This window comes from Myotis myotis, unplaced genomic scaffold, assembly GCF_014108235.1.
Source record: "Myotis myotis isolate mMyoMyo1 unplaced genomic scaffold, mMyoMyo1.p scaffold_m19_p_12, whole genome shotgun sequence".
Classification (NCBI taxonomy): Eukaryota; Metazoa; Chordata; class Mammalia; order Chiroptera; family Vespertilionidae; genus Myotis; species Myotis myotis.
In genome coordinates, this window is record NW_023416316.1 from 41,171,690 (window position 1) to 41,196,258 (window position 24,569).

At 38.4% G+C, this 24,569-nt stretch overlaps 1 protein-coding gene across 3 annotated transcripts in view; it reads left to right on the plus strand.

Moving 5' to 3' along the window:
- The window catches only part of TRPM3 (transient receptor potential cation channel subfamily M member 3), a 237,081-nt gene that overhangs the window by 26,897 nt on the left and 185,615 nt on the right, over positions 1-24,569 (plus strand). For all 3 annotated transcript variants that reach the window (XM_036330860.1, XM_036330862.1, XM_036330861.1), the window contains exon 6: positions 8,232-8,403. In XM_036330860.1, coding sequence (XP_036186753.1) covers positions 8,232-8,403 — 172 coding nt within the window. The remainder of the gene's footprint in view (positions 1-8,231; positions 8,404-24,569) is intronic.

The window sequence follows — 24,569 nt, forward strand, 5'->3', positions numbered from 1 at the left end:
GCCAAGAAAAATCAAGTTTAATAATATCATTGAATGATAATTCTGGTGTAGTTATCAACTCAGTATATATATATATATATCACTTAATTTCTAAGGCAAGCCGAGTATGACTTCAAATTGTAAACTCAGAAAACTTATCACAGTAGTGGTCCTGATGCAGAGTTTATTGGATTTTTCATTACTAGGTTAGCTAAGATTTATCCAGGAGATGTGAGAGGAAAAGTTCACAGGCAAAGAGACCCACTCAAGTCTGCTACACTTACAGAGCATCCAATACTAACTGAACCTGGACCACACACAGGTTCTAGGCTAATTTACTTACATGGGGAATGCAGATTCAGTGAAGACAGTGTTGAATTTGGACATAGTCATACTGATTCCAAAGTTCTTTTGCGGTATCCATGTGAAAATATCCAGCAGGCCAGTGAGTCTATGAGGTAGGATTTCAGGCTACACACTTCAAGTTGGAAGGTATCTGCATAAGGATGACAATTATCTAGCCATTTTGGTGGATGAGATCACCACTAAGTATGCAGAGTGAGGAAAAGGAAGGCCTACACTTGAATCCTGATGCTCTTCCAACATTTTATGGCTGAGCAGAAGAAAGTGGCCTACAAAGGGGACCAGAAGATCTTAAAGGTAGGAGCAGCACCTGAGGGTGTTAGGGAATCCAAGGGGAAGTGTGTTTCAGGATGGAGTGAAGGGTAATGCCAAACAGAATTGCGAGACTATGGAAGGTAAGGGTTTGGAAGTGTTCATCCAGTTGATTAAGGTGAACATCACTGACATCACTGGTTCTCTCTGTATGAGAAGAACGGTGAAGAGCAAGCTCCCATTTTAATGGGTTAAGGAAGGAAAAGTAGAGATGACAAGCAGAAACTACTCTTGTACAGGTTTGATTGTGAAGAGAGGAGATATGTACGAGTAACTGAAGGAAGCCATAAAGTAAGGGTTTTGTTTTTTTTTCATCAAGATAGGAGAAACTTGAGTTGGTTTATATGCTGATGATAGAAAGAGAGCTAGAGATGTTATTAGTCATGTAATATTGGGCACGTTACTTAACCTCTTTGTGGTTACTTTTACTATCAGTAAAATGGGAAAAATGATAGCAATACTAAAACTAACAACTTTTTGCTATCATTAAGAGAATTAAAAGATTATCTGTATAAAAGTCCTTAGATGGGTGCTGATATTTATTAAGCTCTAAAAAAGTGTTGATCTTATTATTAATGTTGTGATTACTTCAGTGATAAATGATAAATCTCCAGGCTAAAACTTCAATATCCTACCACCAATACTTTGCATACAGAGCCTTTTTTCTTCTCTTTCAGTTACAAGGGCACAGATGGTTAATCTCCCCTTGAGCTCTGGACTCCTTCACCTCAGGGTCTCTCTAGAACTTATTTTTATCAATTATCTCCTAAAGGAGGAAGGATGGTGTTTGGGTCAGACATGTGAGGAGAGTGGAGGATGACAGTTGCAGCCCCACTGGAGAACAGGAACCAGAACTGTTCAGAGCCCAGAGGAAAAATGCCAGGTAGCATAGAGAACCCAGAGGGGGCAAGCAGTCATGAAGTGATGATGCTTAGCAAATCCAGAATAGAAGGGAAAGGACACATTGTGAAGGTTCAAAGAAGATAAGAATACACTACTGTATCAGTTATTTATCGCTGTGTAACAAATTACCCCAAAACTTGATGGCTTAATGGCTTAAAAACAACATTTATTGTCCCACAGTTTCTGTGGGCCCCAGAAATTAATGAGTGGCTTATCTGGATGGTTCTGGCTTGGGGTCTCTCTTAAGGTCACAGTCAAGTCGTCAGTGGGGGCTGTCATCTGGGGCTACAGGACCCTCTTCTAAGAGGACTCCCTTGCATGGCTATTGATTAGGAGTTGCTCACCGTGTGGACTTCTCCAAAAGGCCACTTTATTAACATGGCAGCTGCTTCCCCCAGAATAAGTGATCCAAGAGAGAGCTAAGAGGAATCCTTTAATGACCTAGATTTAGAAGTCACATACCATTGCTTCTGTTTTCTTCTTTTCTTAGAAGTGAGTCACTGAATCCAGCCTAGACTATGGGAAGATTTTCAAAGAATTGGAACATATTTTAAATTTTTCTCACTGATACATGGTGATTTCTAAGGCACATAATCCCCTTTCTAACTCAAGGGTCATTTCCCACTGCCAGCAGGCCCTGTGTCTGAATGGTACACGGGTCCCCACAGGACAGGACAAAGGGAAGTGAGCCTATTCAGTGGGAAAGGCTGACATGAGAATGGTGCAACTCACAGCCCACGACTTGAGGACACTTTCAAAGTGCTGCAGGAAGGTGTCGTTGTTCTTCCCAGGGATTTTAGTGGGAGTCACAGAGATGAAGTATGTGGGCCCTGTTTGGAGATGGACCCCTGGGTTTGCTGCTTTCTTGTTTGGATTGCTGAGCTGAGAGGCAGCAGCTGGGTTTCAATATGACCCTGCTTTATACCTAGACTTACAGCTGAGCTGTCTGAATAGTATATAACAAACCAGTGTCCCCACTAGCATAGGCCTCTCTGTGATTATAAGGACACACAGTGCCTTTCTTTCTTTTCCTTTTATTCTCAGTCCCCGTGTTTCTTTAACTCAGACACAGAGGTTGCTTCCCACTCCTCTTCTCTCCCAGAAGCACATGCCTGATCCTAAGAGAACCTCACCACTCCTTTGTTTCTCTCTCTTCAAAGCACAAACCCCATTTTGCTGCCTGCTGGTGCCTGTCCTGACCTCTGTATACTATACTTTCTAGTGGACTCATCTGGAAATAATCTGAGCAGCTGTCAGAAGGATTTTAATGCTCAGCTAAGCCACTGGCAAAAATGTCCAGCAGCAAAATCATAATTTCCTTCATAAATTTATAATCAGGCTGGGTCCCCTGCCTTCCCCCTAAATGTCTCCTGGTCTGTAAAGGAATTTATATGGGGTTTTGAGGAAAGAATGCTAGTGGGGCAAATTTGGCCAAGACACTTCACTTCTCTGAGCCTCTATAGTTTCACCTAAAAAATAAGCATGAAATGGATTAAGCCGAGTGAAAGTGTCTAACTCAGTGCCAGGTAATAAGACCTAGAATTGCAGAAGACCTATGATTGATGACTCAAAAACCTGACTCAATTCAGTTCAATTTTGTTCAAGAAAGGAGTCACTGCCCTTTCATTGTAGAAAGGACCACAAAATAGAAGAGATCCAAGGACATGAACACACGACTTTTTTTTTTTTTTTGTAGCCAGCACACATAGAGGGTCATTGTTCTGCACTAACTTGGGGGAAAAACACAATTGTACTCTTCAACACAGAGTGTTCAGACTCAATTTTAGAGCTAGAAAGCCTTTAGAAATTAGTCAAGTCATCTACTTTATAGATGAGAAAGCTACCATCCAAAAAGTTTCTTTCACTAAGTACATTTTTAATATTTATTGTGAGATATTACCTAGATGTGAGATTATAGGTCTCCTCAAGCTGGCAGACTCATACTTACCACATTCATTTTCTCAAGACACTCTTAATGAGTAAATGAATGAATTCAAAGACTTGTTAAAAGTCACAGATTAGTAACAAGAGGACCTGGAATTAGAACCCCCATGTGACCTCCCATTATGTACTCCTGGATTCGACCAGAACATTCATGAAAGTAGCTAGGAAAACTCAAGCAGGTCTTAGATCAACCCCCAGGTGATCAGCTCCCAAGTGATCGATTTAAGCCCATTTGGAGAAAATAAATGCAGCACTCTGGCACCAGCACATGAAGGACGTTTCATTTTTCCACAGTGTCTCTGGATCAGTCCCTTCCTGGCAATGACAATGACCTTACAGATGCCTTATATAAGGGATCTTCACCTCTATTACCCCCTTAAACTGCTCCTACTTCATTGCCTCTTTGTTTCAGAGTCAAGGTATATAGGCCTTGGAACCAAAATTTTACCAATCTGTACAATGGATTAATGAGTGAAGAAGTCTCTCATCTACTCTTGAGGTACAAGAAAGAAAGGCAAAATGTCATTGCATAAAGGTATTCTGGCTCATAATACCCAAAGACTACTAAGGGTCTAAATTCCATTTCTAACCAAATTTCCCTTCTGGATCTAGATACTAGTGTATTCACCAATTATAAAAGATCAATTGACATGTAGGCCTTTCAGACATTAATCAGCCTATCTTAACCCCTATTCCTCATCTGAACTATAAAACACAAAAAATTATTCGAGTCACTCTTCTCAGTTCTCTCAACAGTGGTACCTAACTTGGATCATCGTTTATTCCTAGGAGAGAAGGTGATCCATTCCATACAATGGGTGCCGTAGGTCATTAGGGCTTGACTCTCTCCGGAAACACTGGCTGTGGAACACAGTAGAGTAATCAAATATATCTATAAGTCATGAACATGTCAAGATTGTTCTTACCATGCATGTGTAGATGTGCATGTGCATACACACACACACACACATGCACACATTTTGATAAAGGCCTCTTTTTATGAGCTCTTAAAAATAAAAGTTGGCCGGAACCGGGTTGGCTCAGTGGATAGAGCGTTGGCCTGTGGACTGAAGGGTCCCGGGTTCGATTCCGGTCAAGAGCATGTACCTGGGTTGTGGGCACATCCCCAGTAGGAGATGTGCAGGAGGCAGCTGATTGATGTTTCTCTCTCATTGATGTTTCTAACTCTCTATCTCTCTCCTTTCCTCTCTGTAAAAAATCAATAAAATATATTTAAAAAAATAAAAAATAAAAAAAAATAAAAGTTGATGTATTACCTCCAATATTTTGTCAGAGATAAAAATTCATTTGTATTTTATGTAATGCAAAGGCATTATTTTTCTCTATTTGAAAAACATAACAAGAAAGGCAGTACATCTTTTGTAGATATGCAAATTGAAGCTCAAACAAAAATAGACTGTTGGGGTGTTTGTAATGAAGAACATCAAGTGGATTTTGTAGGCAAGTTGGACCAAAATGCATTCCTCTGAAGTATTTGGGAAGTTATTTCCTTCTTTGTAGTTAATCAACAACTAGTTCTAGAGCATCACCCTCGTAAATGGCCTGGGAGGACATGGCAAAGAAAAAGCACTTTGCATATTTTGCCAACTGATGGCTAATGTTTTTTGCCTTTGCTTACATTGCCCCATTGAAATCTCTTGTGTAAAACAAAAGTCTGTGATTTGTATACCATTTCCTTTTGGTCACCAGTTTGCGATTAGAAAATCACTTTCTAGTTGGTAAAATAAAGCAGAGTTTAAGAAGGAAATTACCCTTATAGATTGCCTAACAAGAGCCAGGCATGGTGCCATGTATTTTACACATAATCTCATCTAAGGTAAGTGGTTTTATTCTTTCCCTCTTAAAGATTAAAAATATGAGACTCAGATTTTTGGAGAACTGGGTTTCTAACAGATTTCCGTGGCTCATACATTCAGAATTGTTCTAGGATTCAGCATATCTTCCTCCAATGATGACTAGAAAATAAATTAGGACATTTTAATTATTTTATATTTATATCCCCTATTCAGCAGACACAATTTTTGTCAAAATATGTTCACCTTTCCTTTACCCTATATATAAGATCAAAAGAAATTGGAAGCAGCAAGATAAAGAAATTAAAATGCCTGCATGATACTGTATCCCTGACCTTCTTGTCATGACTGATTCAAATGTACTAGTATTCCCAAAGAACTGGTGTGCCATGTTCCCCAAGAAAAGAAGGTCAACACTCAGAAAACAGAAGCAGCAGTGTCCATAGAACCCTGTGGTGAAGGAAACAAATACAGAGGATATAGTCTGATGATTTAATCATGTCCTTTTATTCTCAGATTATAGTGAGTACATGAGACTGGCCCAGAATTATTTCCTGCCTGTCTTCATTTGAAAATGTCACTTTCACTGATGGTCTTTAATTAGGTTCTCAGGAATTATAAAACATGTCCTCAAGTCTCAGCTAGAACAAATGTCTGGGTTCACGGTCGTGCAGAGTTGAACTTCTAGAAAATCTACTGTCCCCTCTTCGGGTCTTCTCCTTGGCGTGGAGCCTGCTGTTAGAAAACAGAGAACAGTAACTAAAGCAGTGATGGCGAACCTATGACACGTGTGTCAGAGGTGACACGCAAACTCATTTTTTTTTTGGTTGATTTTTCTTTGTTAAATGGCATTTAAATATATAAAATAAATATCAAAAATATAAATCTTTGTTTTACTATGGTTGCAAATATCAAAAAAATTCTATATGTGACACGGCACCAGAGTTAAGTTAGGGTTTTTCAAAATGCTGACACGCCGAGCTCAAAAGGTTCGCCATCACTGAACTAAAGCATTTTCTTTTGTCCAAAAGCACCAGGTAGAGGCACTTTAAGAAGAGGAAAAAGTCATTCTGCTAAGCCTCATTCAACCAAGCATTAATATTTATTAACATCCACTCTGATGTAGAATGAATGTTTTATGATCAAAAGTGAATAACAACAAAATAGGAATTTCAACCACAAGTGACCCACTCTTCCACTGATGAAGAGCTCAGGATGGCGTTAGCCAGCCATTGTCTCTGCATTTAGGGGGGACTCTCATTCAGTAATGCGGACAAAGAAGTAATTGAATACCGCTCCATGTGATTACTGGAAACAGTACTCACAACGTTCTGGGCTTTTATCACAAAGAGCCAACTGAAATGAAGCAATAAATTAATGGTACATTAATGGTACATAAACAAATAGGACATACATTAAAAGAAACGCAGAATATTTCAAAAGCTCAGAATTATACATTTTAACTTTAGATTAGATAAACCCTCAAACAATTCAGAAAAGGGAGACCTTTTTTTTCCTATTTTGAACAAAAGCATGTCTGTCTCAAGTTGTCCTATTCATTCATTCACTATTTATTGAGTAGATTGTGATTGATAGACACATAGAAATGTAACGTTTCAAAATAAGCATCAAGGTTTAAAAAAAAATGACTTGTGTGAGATCTTTACTATTGCAGACTTTCTTTGGTAAGTTAGTTTGTAATTCCTTTTAACAAACCACTCAATCTTACTACACCTTTTTTCATGGTGAGTTATTACATATTGAGTAACATCTCACCTTCATAGGTAATGTACACACTGCACAAAGGCACAGACATAACGACCCCATAGTTTGTATTTCTGTCCTGTCCATTTCAATTATTCAATGCAGGGAAAACGTAATGGCACCATGTGACAGTGAACTTGTTGAGTCTTCGTTTTCATGGTCTTGAGAGAAGTTTCTACATAAGTACTTTAGCAGTAGGTTTTCAACACATATTGTTTTCATTGTGTGCAGGCAGTGTGGAAAGGGGGACTGAGCATAGATTTGGAATCAGGCAGGCCTGGGTGTGAATTCTGGTTCTATGGGCAGCGAACTCTTTAAAAATTCTACTTTACCTGTTTCTTCATCTACAAAATAAATATAACAGCCTCTACCTTGTCAGATTGTTGCAAGGAACATAGATAATGTAAGTAAAGCTACTAACTCACAATATGTTTTGCTTTCCTTTTATTTAAAAAATCTGAAAGGCCACACTAAGAATTGTTCTTTTTTAAGTAGTATAATTCGCCATGAAGTTAAAATAATGACAACAGCAAAAATAAGACAGTGATGATCATTTTGAGCCTGATTCATATTCATCTCATGAGGCAGTTATTTTACATTCAATGTTTATTTCCACTTAAATAAGGTATTGAATAAGAACAGTGTGTATATGAAATAACAGAATTTCAGATTATTGAATAGGCTTAACAGAAAAATTCACTCCCTCCAACCCCCAGCTTTCACCATTCTCCAGAATCATCATTGCTCTGCTATGTCTACTGGGGTATGCACATGATACAGAAGAGAAAGAAACAAAAAAAAATAACTACATTTAAAAATTGTTTTTAGTTCCTCAACAAATAAAAGATCAACTTCAAAATGAAACAATCCTTCACGTGCCAATTGTTGTGCGCAACAAAAGTATAAACTCTAGTTCTGTATGCATCCAGTAAATAAATACATAATTCTTTCAGCATAATCTTGCTTCACATAGAACATTCACCACAAATCTTGCTTCTATCCCAACCAGTATTAGGAAGAGGAAGTAGACTGTGCTTTCACTGCACCAGAGGATTGGTTTTCCTTCTCTCTCTCTTCTCTCTGCCCATTTCTCCTCTTAAAATGCTGCTTTCTTTCCTCTGACTTCTGCCTCTTCCCTTTGAAATCCTGCAGGTTGTCCGGCCATATCAGACCATGTCCAATCCCATGAGCAAGCTCACTGTTCTCAACAGCATGCATTCCCACTTCATTCTGGCTGACAACGGCACCACCGGCAAATATGGAGCGGAGGTGAAACTCAGGCGACAGCTGGAAAAGCATATTTCGCTCCAGAAGATAAACACAAGTAAGTAGCTGCTTTTCCCACTCTCATGCCTCCTCAGAAGTGTGTTGGAAGTGAATAACTTTAAGTACAGCTTGCAGAAACCTATGAAAACTTGAGCAAGTTTCGAGCATGGATCATTATGATTTCCACTGGGCCAGTGGTTAGAACTAGAGGAAGTTGTCTAGAGGACAATTGGAGGCCTAAGAAAGGATCGCACACTTCATTGGCAGACTCCATCTCACTTATCGTGCATGAAAAGTTCAGCCCCTTCTGGGATTTGTGGATGCAGATGAGCTTTTCTCTCCAAACGTTTCCGACATCTTTTACACAAAATATTCTTAAGGAGGAAAGGCATCCTAGGGAAATTGTTTCTATTTATTACGCTATTTTTGATAGCTAGAAAAAAAAATATTCAGCTTTGATCTTAGCACAGATATGGCTGTGTGAAGGTATTCCAAGGGAACTGACATTCTCTAAACTAAAACATCACATGTAACATCTTGATGAAACTTCAATTCCGTCTCATATGTATTCATTGATGGTCTCATGATACGTATGTATTTAGATATATGTATACCACATGCTATGTATCCGATGGTTACACTGAAGTTCTCTCTTGCGTATTTCTGTGTTCTATGCTTTATCGTGTACACATTTGTTTTAACTGTGAAGGGTACCATTGTAACGACAGCACTGCTCCCCCGCCCACTAAGTGCCTGGCATTTCCATGTGATAGAGGTATGAAAATAATCTACTGTCTCTTCTCACAAAATAAAATTCAATTTGTTTTCACAAAGTAACACGCAAGGCTTGTCGGCAGGCTCAGACATTGCGCTCATCCATTGTGTGTCCCATCAGGGAAACGTGAATTGAATTGATTGAACTTTCAAAGCCTGCAATTCCAAATAAGAAAAAAGTTCTCCCTGGCTGGATAAGTTCTCAAAAGTTCAGTATAATGTGGTTCAACTTGTCCAAATGGCTTTTCTCTTCTCTAGCCTTTTCTCTGCATCTGGGGTATAGCAAGTGGGGTTTCCTCGCTATAAACACCTTCCTCCCAGGACTGGGATGTTCAGCCTATGAGACCACAACTTCTTTTTCTTATTCTCTCCTTTCTGGTTTTACTTTTGAGGGACTTCTGCTATTTAGCCAGTCAACTTTCACACCTTCATCTTTTTCATAGGGAAGTGTAGAACAATAAATTTTGGTGTAGACCTGAAAGGAAAATTGTATTAGTAAACTCTCTTCTATCTAAGAATCCTCAACTGTCTTTGGAAAGGGAAAACATGGTATTATCCTGAAGGAAACATCTTTTGGGGGGGGAAAAAAGGGTGAAAAGACTAGAAAATGCTATAAAGCACTATAAGCAAGGGGTGGTAGGTTTTGTTATCCTAAAATTGAATGTTATTATAATATTCGATAGAATGGGTAAATGTTATGTAACTAGTGTTATCTGTTTAAGTTTTTTATAGGCTGTAGCATTACTTTTTTTTACACTTTCAGATTAAGGATGAGAGCCTACCTGGGAGTCACCTGAAAGCTGAAGAGGTGGGAGCAGGGTGGACAAGGAGCAAATTCACTCAAGTTCGGCTCAGTAATGAGACAGAATCTGTCCAGACGAGCCAATCATGTCATTATGTCAGCCCCTGGTGGCAGCTGAGACAGTCAGTCAGTAGTGTTAGGAGGAGAGGTAGGTGTGATTGTATACCTTATACACCAGCTAAGGGGTGCCCACCTGAGTTAAAACCTATCCAGTGCCTCCCAGGCTGCCCAAGGAAAGGATGTTCTATTCTAATTGGTCAGCCCCTAATTTACTCTGCTGATAATTAGACGCTATGCCATCATACACTATCCCACTCTCCCAAAGAAATACTGTCCCCCACCCGTCACACTCAGGCTGTCCGAATATATACTCAGCATTTCTTCATTAGGTGTCAATCCTCCTCACTGCCTATGAGTGACCTGCATGCCACAGTAACCTTTCAACAAGCCTGTTTTCCTACATGATGATATAATCTTCTGGAGAGTATTTTCCTTAAATATTAAGTGAATCCTGCTCAGGAGACCTTTAAACCCTTTTTGATCAACATGCCAGTTATCTGTAATAGCATGTTACAAGCACAGTGTCTTCCATATGTATACTACGCTGGCCTCTATGGTCTCATCTCTCCCCTCCCCACTCCTTCCTGCTGCCAACAGTCTGTCCTGAGTATCATCATTGGTCATTGAAGGGCTTTGTTTTTAAAGGAGAATCCTTTCAGATGTGAGCAGTTGCCTGCTTTGGAACACTCTTCCATTTGCAATTTTCTTAACTTCACATTTAACATGCAAAGCCTCAAACCATTCCAATCATGCATTTAGTAAACAAGTATTTCTTGAACCCTTATTTTGTACCAGTCATGGTGAAGGTTTAGAATAGCAGCAGTAGACAACTCATTGAGCTTAAGTCAAGAGGGGCAAACAGAGAAATAAGTAAATAAGTAAACAAATAAATATATGATGCCTGGTAATAAAAAGCACTATTAAGAAAAAATAAAGCAGAAATATATGTGCATGTGGACATGTGTGCACATGTGTGTGTGCATGTGTGCATGTGTGTTGGGAGGATAGTGTAGATTAGGTGGTCAGGAATGGCCTCTATGAGGAGGTGATGTGTAAGCAGAGGCCTGAAATCAGGGAGCCAGCTGTGGAAAGAGCATTCTGGGGAGAATGAAAGCAGGGACAAAGGCCCCAGGTGTTCAGTGAAGAGCAAGAAGACCTGTGTAAGGAGTTGGAATTTATTCTAACAGAACTTTGATCTGGTAAGTTACAGGAGCTCCCTTATGGTTTAAAGGAAGCAACTGCCATAATGGAGAAGAGAGATGGCAGTGGTTTGAATTAGGATGGCAGCAATAGAGGTGGCAAAAAGTGGTTATAGTCAAATATTTTTTTCTTAACTGATCTTTTTTTTCATGTAACAAATTTTGCATAACCTAAAATTTACCATTTCAACTATTTTAAGTGTAAGTTCAGTGCCATTAAGTACATTTCATTATTGTGTAAAAAATCATGGCTCTCTATCCCCAGAACTTTTTCGTCATCCCCAAACTGAAACTCTGCACCCATTAAACACTATCTCCCCATGCTCTTCTCCCCCCAGACCCTGGTAACCACTGTTCTACTTTCTGTCTTCATGAATGTGCCTATTCTAGGTACCTTCATGGAATAGGAATAGGTGGAATCATTTTGGTCCTAGGATATATTTTGAAAGTAGAGCTCAAGAGGACTTGCTAATGAATTGAGCATTTGAGGTAAGGAATAGACACATCAAGGATGCTGCATGGTCATCCATACAGATACCATCGTATTCTTAAAATAATGATACCAGGTTAGAGTCTAATGAGTATGTCTTTACAGAAAAGAAAGGGAGTTGAGGATAATTCTCAGGGGAATTGGAATGAGGTCTCTAAGAAGGAGGGAAGGGGTGAGATTCAGTGCACACATGAAAACGCGGCCTTAGGTAGAACAGGGATAATTTTATCCTGTGTAGCAGAAGTGAAGGCAGAGTATCTGGGTGCAGGTGTGGGCAGGATGGAGCATTTTCTGGTGGGAAGATCAGATGGGTTTTGTCACTTGGTCACTTGATATTTGTGACCAAGAGTTTAAAGTGCCATGAATCATCAGGGTTGTGTGTTTTCTCTCCACCCATGTTCAGTTTGAGTAGTAAAATAAGCATAGGGTTGGGTTGAGCACATGCTTGGATTTTGTCAGGCAAGTACAAAAGAGGGAGAGAGAAACTATATGTACTCTATATACATATATCCAAAGAGTATTATCCTAAGTGTCTATGGATGAAAGCAATGCTGTGGCTGACAGTCATGAGAATATACAATCATTCATCTAAAAGACCAGACTGAGGTACAGAGAGGTGGTTAAGTGAATTATCAAAAGTGACCCAAACCTTTAGTTCAGCGGTTCTCAACCTGTGGGTCGCGACCCCTTTGGCGGTCGAATGACCCTTTCACAGGGGTTGCCTAAGACCATCCTGCATATCAGATATTTACATTATGATTCATAACAGTAGCAACATTACAGTTATGAAGTAACAACAAAAATAATTTTATGGTTGGGTCTCAACTTGAGGAACTGTATTTAAAGGGCCAGAAGGTTGAGAACCACTGCTTTAGTTAGTATTGCCAAACATCACATATACTAAGCTTGAACTAAAACAGTGATGGTGAACCTATGACACGCGTGTCAGAGGTGACACGCGAACTCATTTTTTTGGTTGATTTTTCTTTGTTAAATGGCATTTAAATATATAAAATAAATATCAAAAATATAAATCTTTGTTTTACTATGGTTGCAAATGTCAAAAAATTACTATATGTGACACGGCACCAGAGTTAAGTTAAGGTTTTTCAAAATGCTGACACACCAAGCTCAAAAGGTTCGCCATCACTGAACTAAAATAAGCAAAAGTCCATAATAAACAATACCTCCTACTTATTTTATTGATGTTCACATAGTCACACAAGTTGAATCAACTTAGCACATTCCTACATCCACCTATGTGGATGTGTAAATATATGTGGCCTGGTGCACAAAATTTGTGCATATTAAAAGGGAATTAATTAGAGGAAATATATTAATATTGCTATTTGCCCTTTCTCTATAATAGAAGTGTCAGAGATGGAAGAAAATTAGTAAAATGTATATGAAAATCTCCCTCCTGTCAGAGTCTGGGGTGCCCCACCCACCTGCATGCGCCTCAAAATCGCACGAGACTCAGACCCAGCTGGCCCTACCCCCGTCAAGCCCTGCCAGGCAGGGGGCTCAGCCTCAGGTTCCCCTTCAAGCCCTGCTGGGGAGGGGGAGCAGCCTCAGGCCCCACACCCCACCGTGAGGGCAAGAGTGTGCGAGGGCATGACAACCATTTGCATATTAGCTCTAATTATATATATAAATTAGAGGCCTGGTGCACAAATTCAAAATAATAAAGGTTTTCTTTCATCTCAAAATAATTTTGAAGGAAATCCAGACATTCATATAATTTCATTATATTTCATTATCATAAATATTATAGTACCAAAACATATTTTAACTTGTATTGGCAAAATGTAGGGTAGATTTTAGAAGTATTTCCTTAACTCAGTGACAACATAATGGCAAACATTATGCAAGAACTCTTTAACAATTCTTTCAAAAATTAAAATTTTATTATTTAATTCTAAAATGTATTCAGAAAATTTGACAATAATCTTTTCAAGTCCTAGTTCTACTCTTAGCAGGCCAAAAGCCATTTAAATATTGCCTAGCAATTCTTTAAAAGGAAGATTAGAAAAATCCCCAGAAATTTTGACTTTCTTCCAAGAGTTAAGAGGGAAGAATATAACATTTGGAAAAAGAGGTGACCTTTGTTTATCACCAGTGACAATAAGCTGACAGTGGCAGGGAGACCTGGAAATTCAGATCATCATGGCTGTGACCTTAGACAAATTACCGTATTTCTCTTAGATTTTTGTTTCTGCAACTGTGAACCAGGGACAATATTCCCTCACAGTGTTGTGATTAAATGAGTCAGCGAGTAAAGGATCTGTCATGTGGCGCTTCAGAAAGATTGGGTGCCTTTCTGACTTCAGAGCACTGTGGTCCCCCGGCAGGAAGCCATGTCCCATGTATATGGCCTGACTGCCATCGGTGCCAACCTGAGACCCAAGCCCTTTCATTCAAAGCCCATCAGAGCCTAGGGTGTTCATCAGGATATCTCTACCACACATGGAAACTGGCTCCGATTGTTAAGCCATGCATCCTTGAGTCCAAAGGGGAAAATGAGGCTCACAATTATATTCTGGAACATATCATCCAGCCTCTGCTCACATTACTTATTGAAGTGTGATTGATTTACATTCTCAGTCGTTGCAGCAATAACCAGAAAACGCCTTTGTTTTTTCTGCATTATTGAAAATATATTCTAAACTATGCTATTCCTCCTGCCTGAGAAAATAGAGAATAATGAGAAAATTTAATCTTTCTTTAGAGATTCAAGCTATCCCCGTGTGTTGGAGTAATCATAACGAATGTCAGTTAGGTTTGTTGAGTCTCTACTTGGAGGTGTCAGATCTTATGCTAAAGGTGAATTGGCCAAGAATATATCTTAAAAGCTTAGATTTGGTCCAATATCAGCTTTTTTTCTTGTAATTTACCACTTTATTCAAAAAGGTGAATAAAATGGGGAAAGATGACAGGAATCTAGTTCTCTTTGGGCTAAGTTTGATTAAAGTGTTACTCCTTTGTATTTGAATTTTATTTTAGATTTGGCAGAATGAAAATTTTTATTTGGATTACATGTCTAATTATATTGTGAACATCAACTTTGGTTGTAGGATATTTCCTTTAAGACTAGAATTTTCTGACTTTATCATCTCCCTACTATAAAGTGGAATCTGCGTCAGACTAAATTCATAGTCCAAGGCATCATAGATACAGTAGTTACAGGTATACCTATTTTGTGACATTAATTGATAAGAGTATCTGGTAGGTTTAAATTTCCTTAACCAGTGCTTTTGCTACTTTCAGGATTTTCTTGAAAGAGAATTTGATGTTCTGCTCTTCCTTTGCCCCTTTGTAACAACTGACATTTGAGGAAGCCACCAAGAGTACTTTCCTCTAAAGCAGCAGATTAAAATGGGCTTGGCATTGCTAAGTAAACAAGTAGCAGAATTGATTGCAGAATTCGCAAAGCATAATTAAATTTGATATTTGAGGATATTGCTGTTTAGAGTTTGCTGGAAAGCACGTTTTATTGTTCAGTCCCTAAATCAAAACACCTATTCATTTATGACTGTGTATTTACTCACACAAACTAACAAAAATAATGATAATACTATTGTCTCTCAGCAGTATAAACTATCATTCCTGAGATGTTAAGCCTTATTATGGGAACAAATATTTCCCCATTCCACTGGCTTGTATGATAGACGAGCCCCATAAACATTCTAATGAACAGAGTGAGTCAACAGTGATAAAGTATAATCGGTTATATGAGATTTTATTTTAAAAAGCTCATGCCCTGACCAGTGTGGCTCAGTTTGTTGGTGCATCATCCCATTCACTGAAAGTTTGCAGGTTCAATTGCTGCTCAAACCTTCAAACCTAGGTTGAGGGTTTGATCCCCAGTTTGGACACATATAGGAGGCACCCAATCAATCTCTCTCTCTCTCTCTCTCTCTCTCTCTCTCTCTCTCTCTCTCTCTCTCTCAGTTCCTTCCTCTTTCTCTAAAAAAAATCTATAAATATATTCTTAGGTGAGGATTCAAAATAATAATAAAATAAAATACCAAGTTCATCTCTGTGAACTGACACAACTAATTTAAAGCATTTCATTTCAGTGAAATCTCCATAATTAGAAAGAAGTACTCATGACTGCACCATTTATACCCTAGCTCCCTTACCACCGTTTTTTGGTGATAATTCTTAAACATGGCTGTAGTCATCCTCCACCAGGTTGACATTGCCTCCTCTAGGAGACATTTAAAAATATCAGGGGGATTTGGGATTGACACAATTTCAGGTGCTCCTGAATGGCACTGGACAGGAGGCAGGAATGTTAATATTCTACCACACGCAGGGCAGTTTCACATGAAGAATCACCTGGCCCAAATGCCAATCATATGCCTCAGGAAACACTGCTCTGACTATGTTTGTTTCCTTGAGTTTTCTCTTTGTTTGTTTTTTTGTTTGTTTTTCCCAAATATTTCTAATAGCTGACTCAGCGGGGCCACGCCTTTTCAAGGTAAAAGACTTGCAGAAGCAGCAGCAGTAGTGAGCCACTGGTGAGATTCAAAACATTTAACAACCTGTGAAGCACAGGCTGGGTGCCAGCCCTAGTATACTTCCTTCAGATCCTCATGTCACTTGCTGTTGGGTAGTTCTGCCTTATGTCTAACTTCGTGTGTTCTGAATCTGCACTCTTCTGGGTGAGAACCAAAATCAGTCTATGTTTGAGCTCTCAGTGTATTCAAAACTGTCAGTGGACTTGAGTTGACCTTTCCGCATTATGGCTCTAAGGAGCTCTTTTTCATTTGGAGAGAAACACCAACCTGCTTAACAGGCAGAACTGACTCATGAAGTAAATCAGAATTTCCAACTCAGCAGCACCTGCGCTTAGCACCACTGCTTTATACATTCCAGTCTCAGTAACTCCAGAAATGTGCTCAACAGTGGAGCTCCCCATTGTTGAGGGCTTGCTGCTCAGAGAAATCCTACAGTTCACCATTATTAGCTGATTTGGGGGTATAGGCAGAGGCCTGGAAATGTGGTTACTTTATCCCCTAGAGAGCCTACTCCCTAGAATTCATTGCCCAAGGGATATTTTAATAAATCAAAATTCTAGTAGAATAAAGAGTTCAAAATTGAATACAAAGAGAACTCTAGTTGTTTTTATCTATACAAAACTGAGAATTATTTTGGAAATAAGGGAGCAAGGCAGTAATATAAATCTTGACTGAATGAATAAATTTATGAGATAAAACACCACAAAGCAATGCTTTTTAAAAATTAATAATCTTTCATTTCTGATATGTGTTTCTCATTTCCCGGGACTGCAGTAGACACTTTTTATGTCTGAGTATTTTCCTTTTGTTAAATTATGAAGTCAACTTATCCTGGAAATTTGACATAGATTATCTAAAGAGTATTGTTGACATCCTTAATAGATTTACCAACCTCTCTGACACCAAAACTAATATTAATGCACATAATAAGTGCCCAATAAAGAGATGCTGAGTTGGCATGAAATAAATTTAAGTGATTTGACCCAGTCATATTACTATAAGAAGTGTGTGAATTTACAGTTTCAAAAAAAATTTTTTTAACGTTTTAGCAAGAGCAGCAGTGATGAAATAACATAGAGCAGCCAGGAGACTATTTTGAAGGATTGTAATCACTTATATATAAATAAATGATATATCATAAGTATATACATATTACTTATCTTTATTCTTATGACTAAGTCAGTCTCATTTCTTTGTATTTATATCAAATACAGAAAGGCCAAGCCTGAAGTGGTCAATAGTAGCACAGAGAGGGAGGCAGGTGGCAAAGGGAAGATATAAGGTATGAGCTACATGAAGGTTTCTTTGGGAAGTTTTCCATCTTGGAGTAAGTTGGATACCCACAGGGAGAGTTGTTATGAGGCCCTTGGGGCCCTTGCCCGTGGTCAACATCGCAAACCCGGCATGGTACTCTGTCCACTGAGCCTTCGTCTAGCTCCGAACCGTTTCATTCACTAGAACAGAGGCTCTGCTGCTGTAATAGAGGCTCAACACAATGGATGCCTAAATGAGATGGGAGTTTCTTTCTCATGCATGTTATTCTGACCGTGAGTGCAGATTTGATGTGATAGCCTCACAGTGTTGAGAATTCAGATTCCTTCTTTCTTTCGCTCTGCCCATCTCTGTTTTCATGGATCCACGGGAGCTCCCCATTGCCTCTACATTCTGGCCAGAGGAATCAGGAAAAATGAACAAGGAAAAATCATAACTCGTCCTTTAAAAGGCACAATAAGGAAGCCATACACGCCATTTTGGCTTACATCCTAAGTGCCAATATGTGGTCACATGTTCATACCTAACTAAAAAGGGATTCTAAAATGTAGTCTTTATTCTGGGTAAACACATAGCCAGCTAAATATTTTATCACTATGAAAGAAGGAAAGAGTAGGTCTTGGGGTACAACTAGCAGTTTTGCCACCCCTTTTCAGTATAGCATGCCGGATGATTATTAAGAAGTAGCTGGAGTTGTCACGAGATAAAATGTATCTGCCATTCATAAGACACACCTATATGTTCCAATATCACTGGGAAGTCTTGTCCAAAAATAGCTCCTATACTGTGTGCTTCATATCTTGCTCTTCCACTCTTCATCTGTGAGTTTTCTTAAGTTAACTAACTTGAACAGATCCCGTTAGCCTCAGAGTGCTTGCATATGCCAGGCTATGCATAATACATGTACATTCCCTAATGAATCCTTAGCCATGTATTTTGCTGCATGTTATTTGGTAACATTTAAAATCCCAAGATATTAAAAATAAATAGAATAGATTCTATGTTTCTATGACACTGTACTATTAATATTAATGTTTCAAAAATAAATCCTGGAAAAATGTGACCTACATATGACAGCAGAATGGAGATTGGCCGGCTTTTCAAGTCCATCTTAAAACTGAGCTTTAGCCCTAACCGGTTTGGCTCAGTGGATAGAGCATCGGCCTGCGGACTGAAAGGTCCCAGGTTCAATTCCGATCAAGGGCATGTACCTGGGTTGCGGGCACATCCCCAGTAGGAGGTGTGCAGGAGGCAGCTGATCGATGTTTCTCTCCCATCAATGTTTCTAACTCTCTATCCCTCTCCCTTCCTCTCTGTAAAAAAATCAATAAAAAATATATTTTTTTAAAAAAAACCTGAGCTTTGGCCTATTGGGGAAAAGGACAAGAGACCTATCTTAGGGAATAAGAACAGCCCATCTTCCTACTTTGTTGAGGAACATTTGATGAGACCTGATAAGCAGATGAGCTTGTGGGGAGTTTAAACCTTTTTATATACCAATTATCCAATTTGACATTTCTACATGTTAATAATCCCTAAATGGTAATTAATAATTTGGCAAGATGCAGCTGAAGGGCTCTTGAAAACCTCCTGAATGCCAGAACATATACAATTGAGAGTATTCGCTGATGCCGGCTGTTATTAAGATGAATTAGTAGAGCTTCTCCTCATAAATGGTGAGTGGTCACCTGTTTTAGAGGCTGAGGTACACGTGACACTATTGATTAGGTTTCTTTTTATTTTAGTTCATGTTATCCAGTGAAACTCAAAAGGCAGAGCCTTAAAGAAAACGGCAGAGTTTTAAGACAGTTGGGGTTTCCCGTCTGTCTAAGGGATCTGTTGCCTTACAGATTTAAAGAAACCAAAGGCAGGGGCTTCGAAAATAAACCTCACTTTCCTTTCTGGATACTCTCTATGTAGAGCAGTTTCGTCGCTTTGTGTCTGCCTTACCTGGCGCATTTTCCTTCATCTTTTCATAACAGCAAACTCAGAACTATTGTGATTTTTTTATTCACACCAGTTTCTGTAGAAAATGGACTCAAAGTTTAGGAACCCCATTAGAAAACACTGTAAACAAAATCAGTAACAAATGACAAAGCAAAGGAGATATTTGCTGCCCTGAAAAGGAGCTAGTTTCCATAATAATCAAACAGCACATACAATTCAAAGGAAAAATCCTCTAAGAAAATGGGCAAAATATATCAACAGAAAGAGCACAGGGAAGAAAATGCAAGTGCTCAGCCTCATTCAAAATTAAATAAATGAAAATTAAGAGAAATGAAATGATGTATCCGATTAGCAAAACACAAAGGTTTACTAGTAAAATATCTCGTGTCAGTAAGTGTAGTAGATGGAAATGTGTACTGGTGTGTGTGTAAATATGGACGACCTATTTGAAAGACAGTTTGGTAACCCTATTAAATTTTAAATGTACATATCCTTTGGGCCTATAATTTTACTTCTAGGAATTTATTCTATGCATATTCATTGCAATAATGTTTAGCGTAATAAAAATGGAATTAACCCAAAGATTCGCCAATATGTGACTCATTAAATTATATGTAGATATACAGTGAAATACTCTGAAGCTATTGTGAGTAATGCAGCAACTCTGTTTGGGTTCATATGGAAAGATATCCAAGGGTAAATTTTTTTCTTTTCTAAAGTTAAAAACCAGCTGTACAACACACATCTGTGCTTACTATAACATTTCTCTTTTTAAAATTATATATGTATATGCATATCTATGTGAATATATGTATATATGTATATACAGATAAACATGTATACTTATAAAACATCTGAAAGGACACAGGTGAACAGTTATTAGTTGCAGCTTCTAGGGAGTGAGACTTGAGGTGGGAAAGGTAAAATGAGAATTGACACTTTCAATGTTGTTTTTTACATGAGCAAATACATATTTTATAAGAGAGAGAGAGAGAGGAAGGGAAGAGAGAAGAGAAGGGAAAAGGGAGGGAAGAAAGATGGAAAGAAGGAAAGGAATGAAGAAGGCAGAGAGGGAGGGAGGAAGAAAGAAAGCCTTTGGAAGTAGTATGCCTATCCATGTAATGTAGTTTAGTACCTTCTTCCCTTGAGTGCATATCCTATGTCATTCTTGACCTATGGGTAAGGAGCCAGCACAGCTTCATTTTACCTTGTTCACTCAGTCTTCTGGCAACCCTCCACTCCTTCTAAGACAAATGGAAAGAATTAAGTCAGGAAATCTAGGGGGATGGGCTGGTTAAGGAAACATCATAAAGAATAATATTCTAAAATCCTATCTAAAGGATGTGTATAAAAATTATGAGACCAAGGCAATAGGTTTTATGCTTACATTTGATAACAGCTGAACTGAAAGCAAAATTATCTTTTCTATTAAGAGTTGGTGAATGACAAAGTAGCCTAAGTTTATCCCCAATCCTTAGCCATAACCAGATACTCTAGTACTCTATAATGGGGCTACTGAAACTTTCCTACTTTTGTATCTTTATCGTGAGTACAACCTATTAGAGTTAGATTATTTTTTCCTTCATCATGCTACGGGCACCCCAAAGTCCAACTCCTTTCTCTCTGGGCCCTACTCTCTGTGATGGAACCCAGCTCGCTCAACAGCTCATTCAACAGCTGTTGCATGCTAAAGGTTGTCTATCATGCTCCCTGGGGAAACAGTGGCTCCCACTATATTCTTTATTCCTCTATACTTTTAAGATGCTTCGTATGGAGCCAAAGCACATGTCATAAGTTCTTCAGCTTTTCAAAATGTGGCAAAAATGAGAACTCCAAATACCTTTCATTTAAAATAAATAGCGATTGCTCTCTCTCTTATATTTCCGCTTCATAGTACTTGTCTTACTCTACCAGTCTTTGCTTGTGTGCTTATAATATACAAAACACTTTATGGGGTGCAAGATAAATAAGACCTAGCTGTACACTTGAAGAACTTCGAGTTTTACAAATACATTAATAACTAGTGTTTACTAAGTGGTATTCTAAACCCTTTACAAAAACAAAATTGATTTAATTCTTATAACAACCCTATGAAGTGAGTAGCATTATTGTTACTCCCATTGATCCAAAAGTTCACTGAAGCTCGAAGAGATCAAGGAATAGTCCCAAGGTCAGACTGCTAATAAGTGGCAGACCCAAGAAGTCTGCCTGCATACATACCTCAACCACTGTGCTCTCTCGCCTCTCAGTGTGCAAAGAGCTGCATTATAAAGCAGCAAGTGTTAAATGCCCTTCGGTGATACAAAGTGCAATAGGAATTCAGACAGAGAACATATCTGGAGGAGTATTCATAAGGGTACAAGGCCAAGGTATTTTAAGAAAGATTTTGACAGATGTAATGCTGGCAATGATGGCAAGTGATGTAGCTGAAAACATTCAACATCCAGAAATTTAATGAACAGCATGCAGGCTAATTATTTTTTTTAATTTTTATTAAATTATTTATCCTGTCTTAAGCAAAATTTCAGCTACATGTGAACTAGTGTTAATTTTTTAGGAATATGACCATTAGAATCATACGGAGAAGTTATGTATTTTCACTGTTTACCTTTAATCAAATCTTCTTAATAAGGTGATATGAAGGTAAACTATAGAATAATATGATAGATGGGACATTATACATACATTATACATATAGACATATATGTATAATATAGATATAGATGATATAGGTATACCTATATAGGTGATATATGTTAGATATAGGTATGGATATGGATATAGGTATAGATATAGATATAGCTATGGATAAAGATATAGATATATTACATATATTTCATCAGTTTATTGCCTTCATTTTTCAGATGGGAAAACCCACTTAGAAAAGGTCAGTGTCCTGCTTACACGTATATAGTGAATTAGGTGGCACAGCTTTTATGTGAACTCAGAATTCCCCTTTGTAGTCTGCAGCTCTTTGCTCAGCATGGTCACTACCTTGGTTTGGGAGGTATTTTTCTTATTTCATTTAATTTAGCGCCAGAGAAACTCAAATCAGAAAAAGGTTTTCTGTGCACCTGAGCAAGGAACAAAAGCAGGATCTTAGGGCATCAGGCTCATTTGATGCAAAATCCTTAGTCCTTTATTCCCTCATTTTTCCCCCTGAGAACATTTTCCCACTATGTCCTGAAGGATAATTAAGGAAATATCAGGATATTTGGGGTCACACTCAATGGATACCTGATACCCAGACTTTCCATTTTTAACCATGCAACAAAGCTAGTTGACCTTCACTAAAATGTCATTTTAACTTTTGTTCATTAGGATTTGGTATGGGGGGTACAAAGAAATAAACTGAAAACATAACAGTGCTATTCACTCTGCACAGAAAACGTAGCTAAGTCAATTTTGAGTGTGGTTCCATGAACAAATGCTCATGCTACGTTTCCAGGAGGGTTTGTGTTGATGTCTATTTGAGGCTTTGCTCATAGTACTTAGCAAGAGGTCTCATTTCTGTCCACAGTGGTATAGCGGCCTGGGGAGGCCTGTCCTCCCAAGCCGAATTTATGTTCTCAGGAACATGCTAATTAGTAACTTTCTGGGAAATACACAGTAGTTATTCTTAGCTTGTTATTTTGCAAATTATTGAGAATCCAGAGGAACCAGCCTCTATAGTTTGTGCTTCGAGGAATATTGCTTTACGCTTTCCCCAGTGAGTACATTCTTATGAAAAGGCAGCTCTGACAGGTTATGGGCAGTGAGGATTTACCAAATTCTGTGAAAAGTGGGGTGAGACCCTACTATGCCTCTGACCAATCAGCTACCCGCTGCCCAGCCACTGACTGCCAACAGCTGCCACAGGTTGAGGCTGCTCTGCAAGTCTGGCTTGATCCTGGGAAGCTAGGGCCAGAAGACCTCACTTGAGGGCCTGGGGTCCTCCAAACATGTTGTTTCTGGGGAAAAATTAAAGAAGGTCAGAGCGGAGACCTCCCTTTGAAATGGGACACTGCCGGAGTCCTCTAACCCAAAGCTAGCTTGTTCAGTAAGTTAACAACTGCAGAGAGATGATTTACCATTAAATTTATCTCCCAGTAAGGGGTAGAATAGCCAAATTGGTAGGAAACCTATTACAATGAAATAGTTTTGATGACTTCTTTGAAGATAATAGATGATAGATAGATAATAGATGGTAGATAAAAGAAAGATGATAGAGATGTGTATGATATAGATAAAATCAATATATATTATATCTATTTATCTAACTAGTCATTTTCTTTGCCAATGAGAGAAAGAAAAGAGAAGGAAATGTGGGCATCTCTTCAGTCAATAATATTACACATATTGAATGACAAGTTGATCTTGGTTTCAATTCCTCTTTAAAAAGAAATTAAGTACATTAGCCTCTGAAAAAAGTATTCCTTCTAGGTCAAAAGTAGCTAATCACCTCAGAAGAGGACACATATCTCCAGAAATCAGAAAGATGTTTTTTTGTAAAGTTGTAAGGGGGAAATTCAGTTCTTGTTCAGTCTTAGAAAACACAGCATTGAATGGTTCATTATAATTAGTATTGCAACAACTAACATTTCTTGAAGAATTTACTAAATGTTAAGCATTGTTGCAGGTACTTAACATGACTTAACTTACTTGACCCGAGAACCACCACAGCAATCAGCTAGGCTGAAACGGAATAATGGAAGGAAACCCCCTCAGCAAAGAGAACGTTGATTTTAAGGACCTGTTTAGGTGAAGGAGTGATGGGACAATCTCTAGATGGTACAGAAGGGCTATTTGATGCTTTGCGTAATTCTGAATGTGCATCTTCCATTGCCATCACATGTATAAATTCATATAAAGTGGGTGATTGGTCTGCTTTAATAAAAGTGTATCCAACCGTTGGGTTGTAGAAATTTCAAAGATTTTATTTTTGGACAGGATGCCTGCCATTTTTCTCTCTTGAGTCCCACTTGTTTTATTCATTTTGGGGTAGTTGCCAATTAGACCAAATTGGTAAGTATAATTAATGGACAACATGAATTTCCTCTTAAACCCCAACCAAGAAAAATAACCATAGAATCATGCATTTCCTTTAGAAATTCATAATAGTATTCTTTCTTATGATTGCTGTTTATCTCCTTCTTTTCTAAGACATCCAACCACATC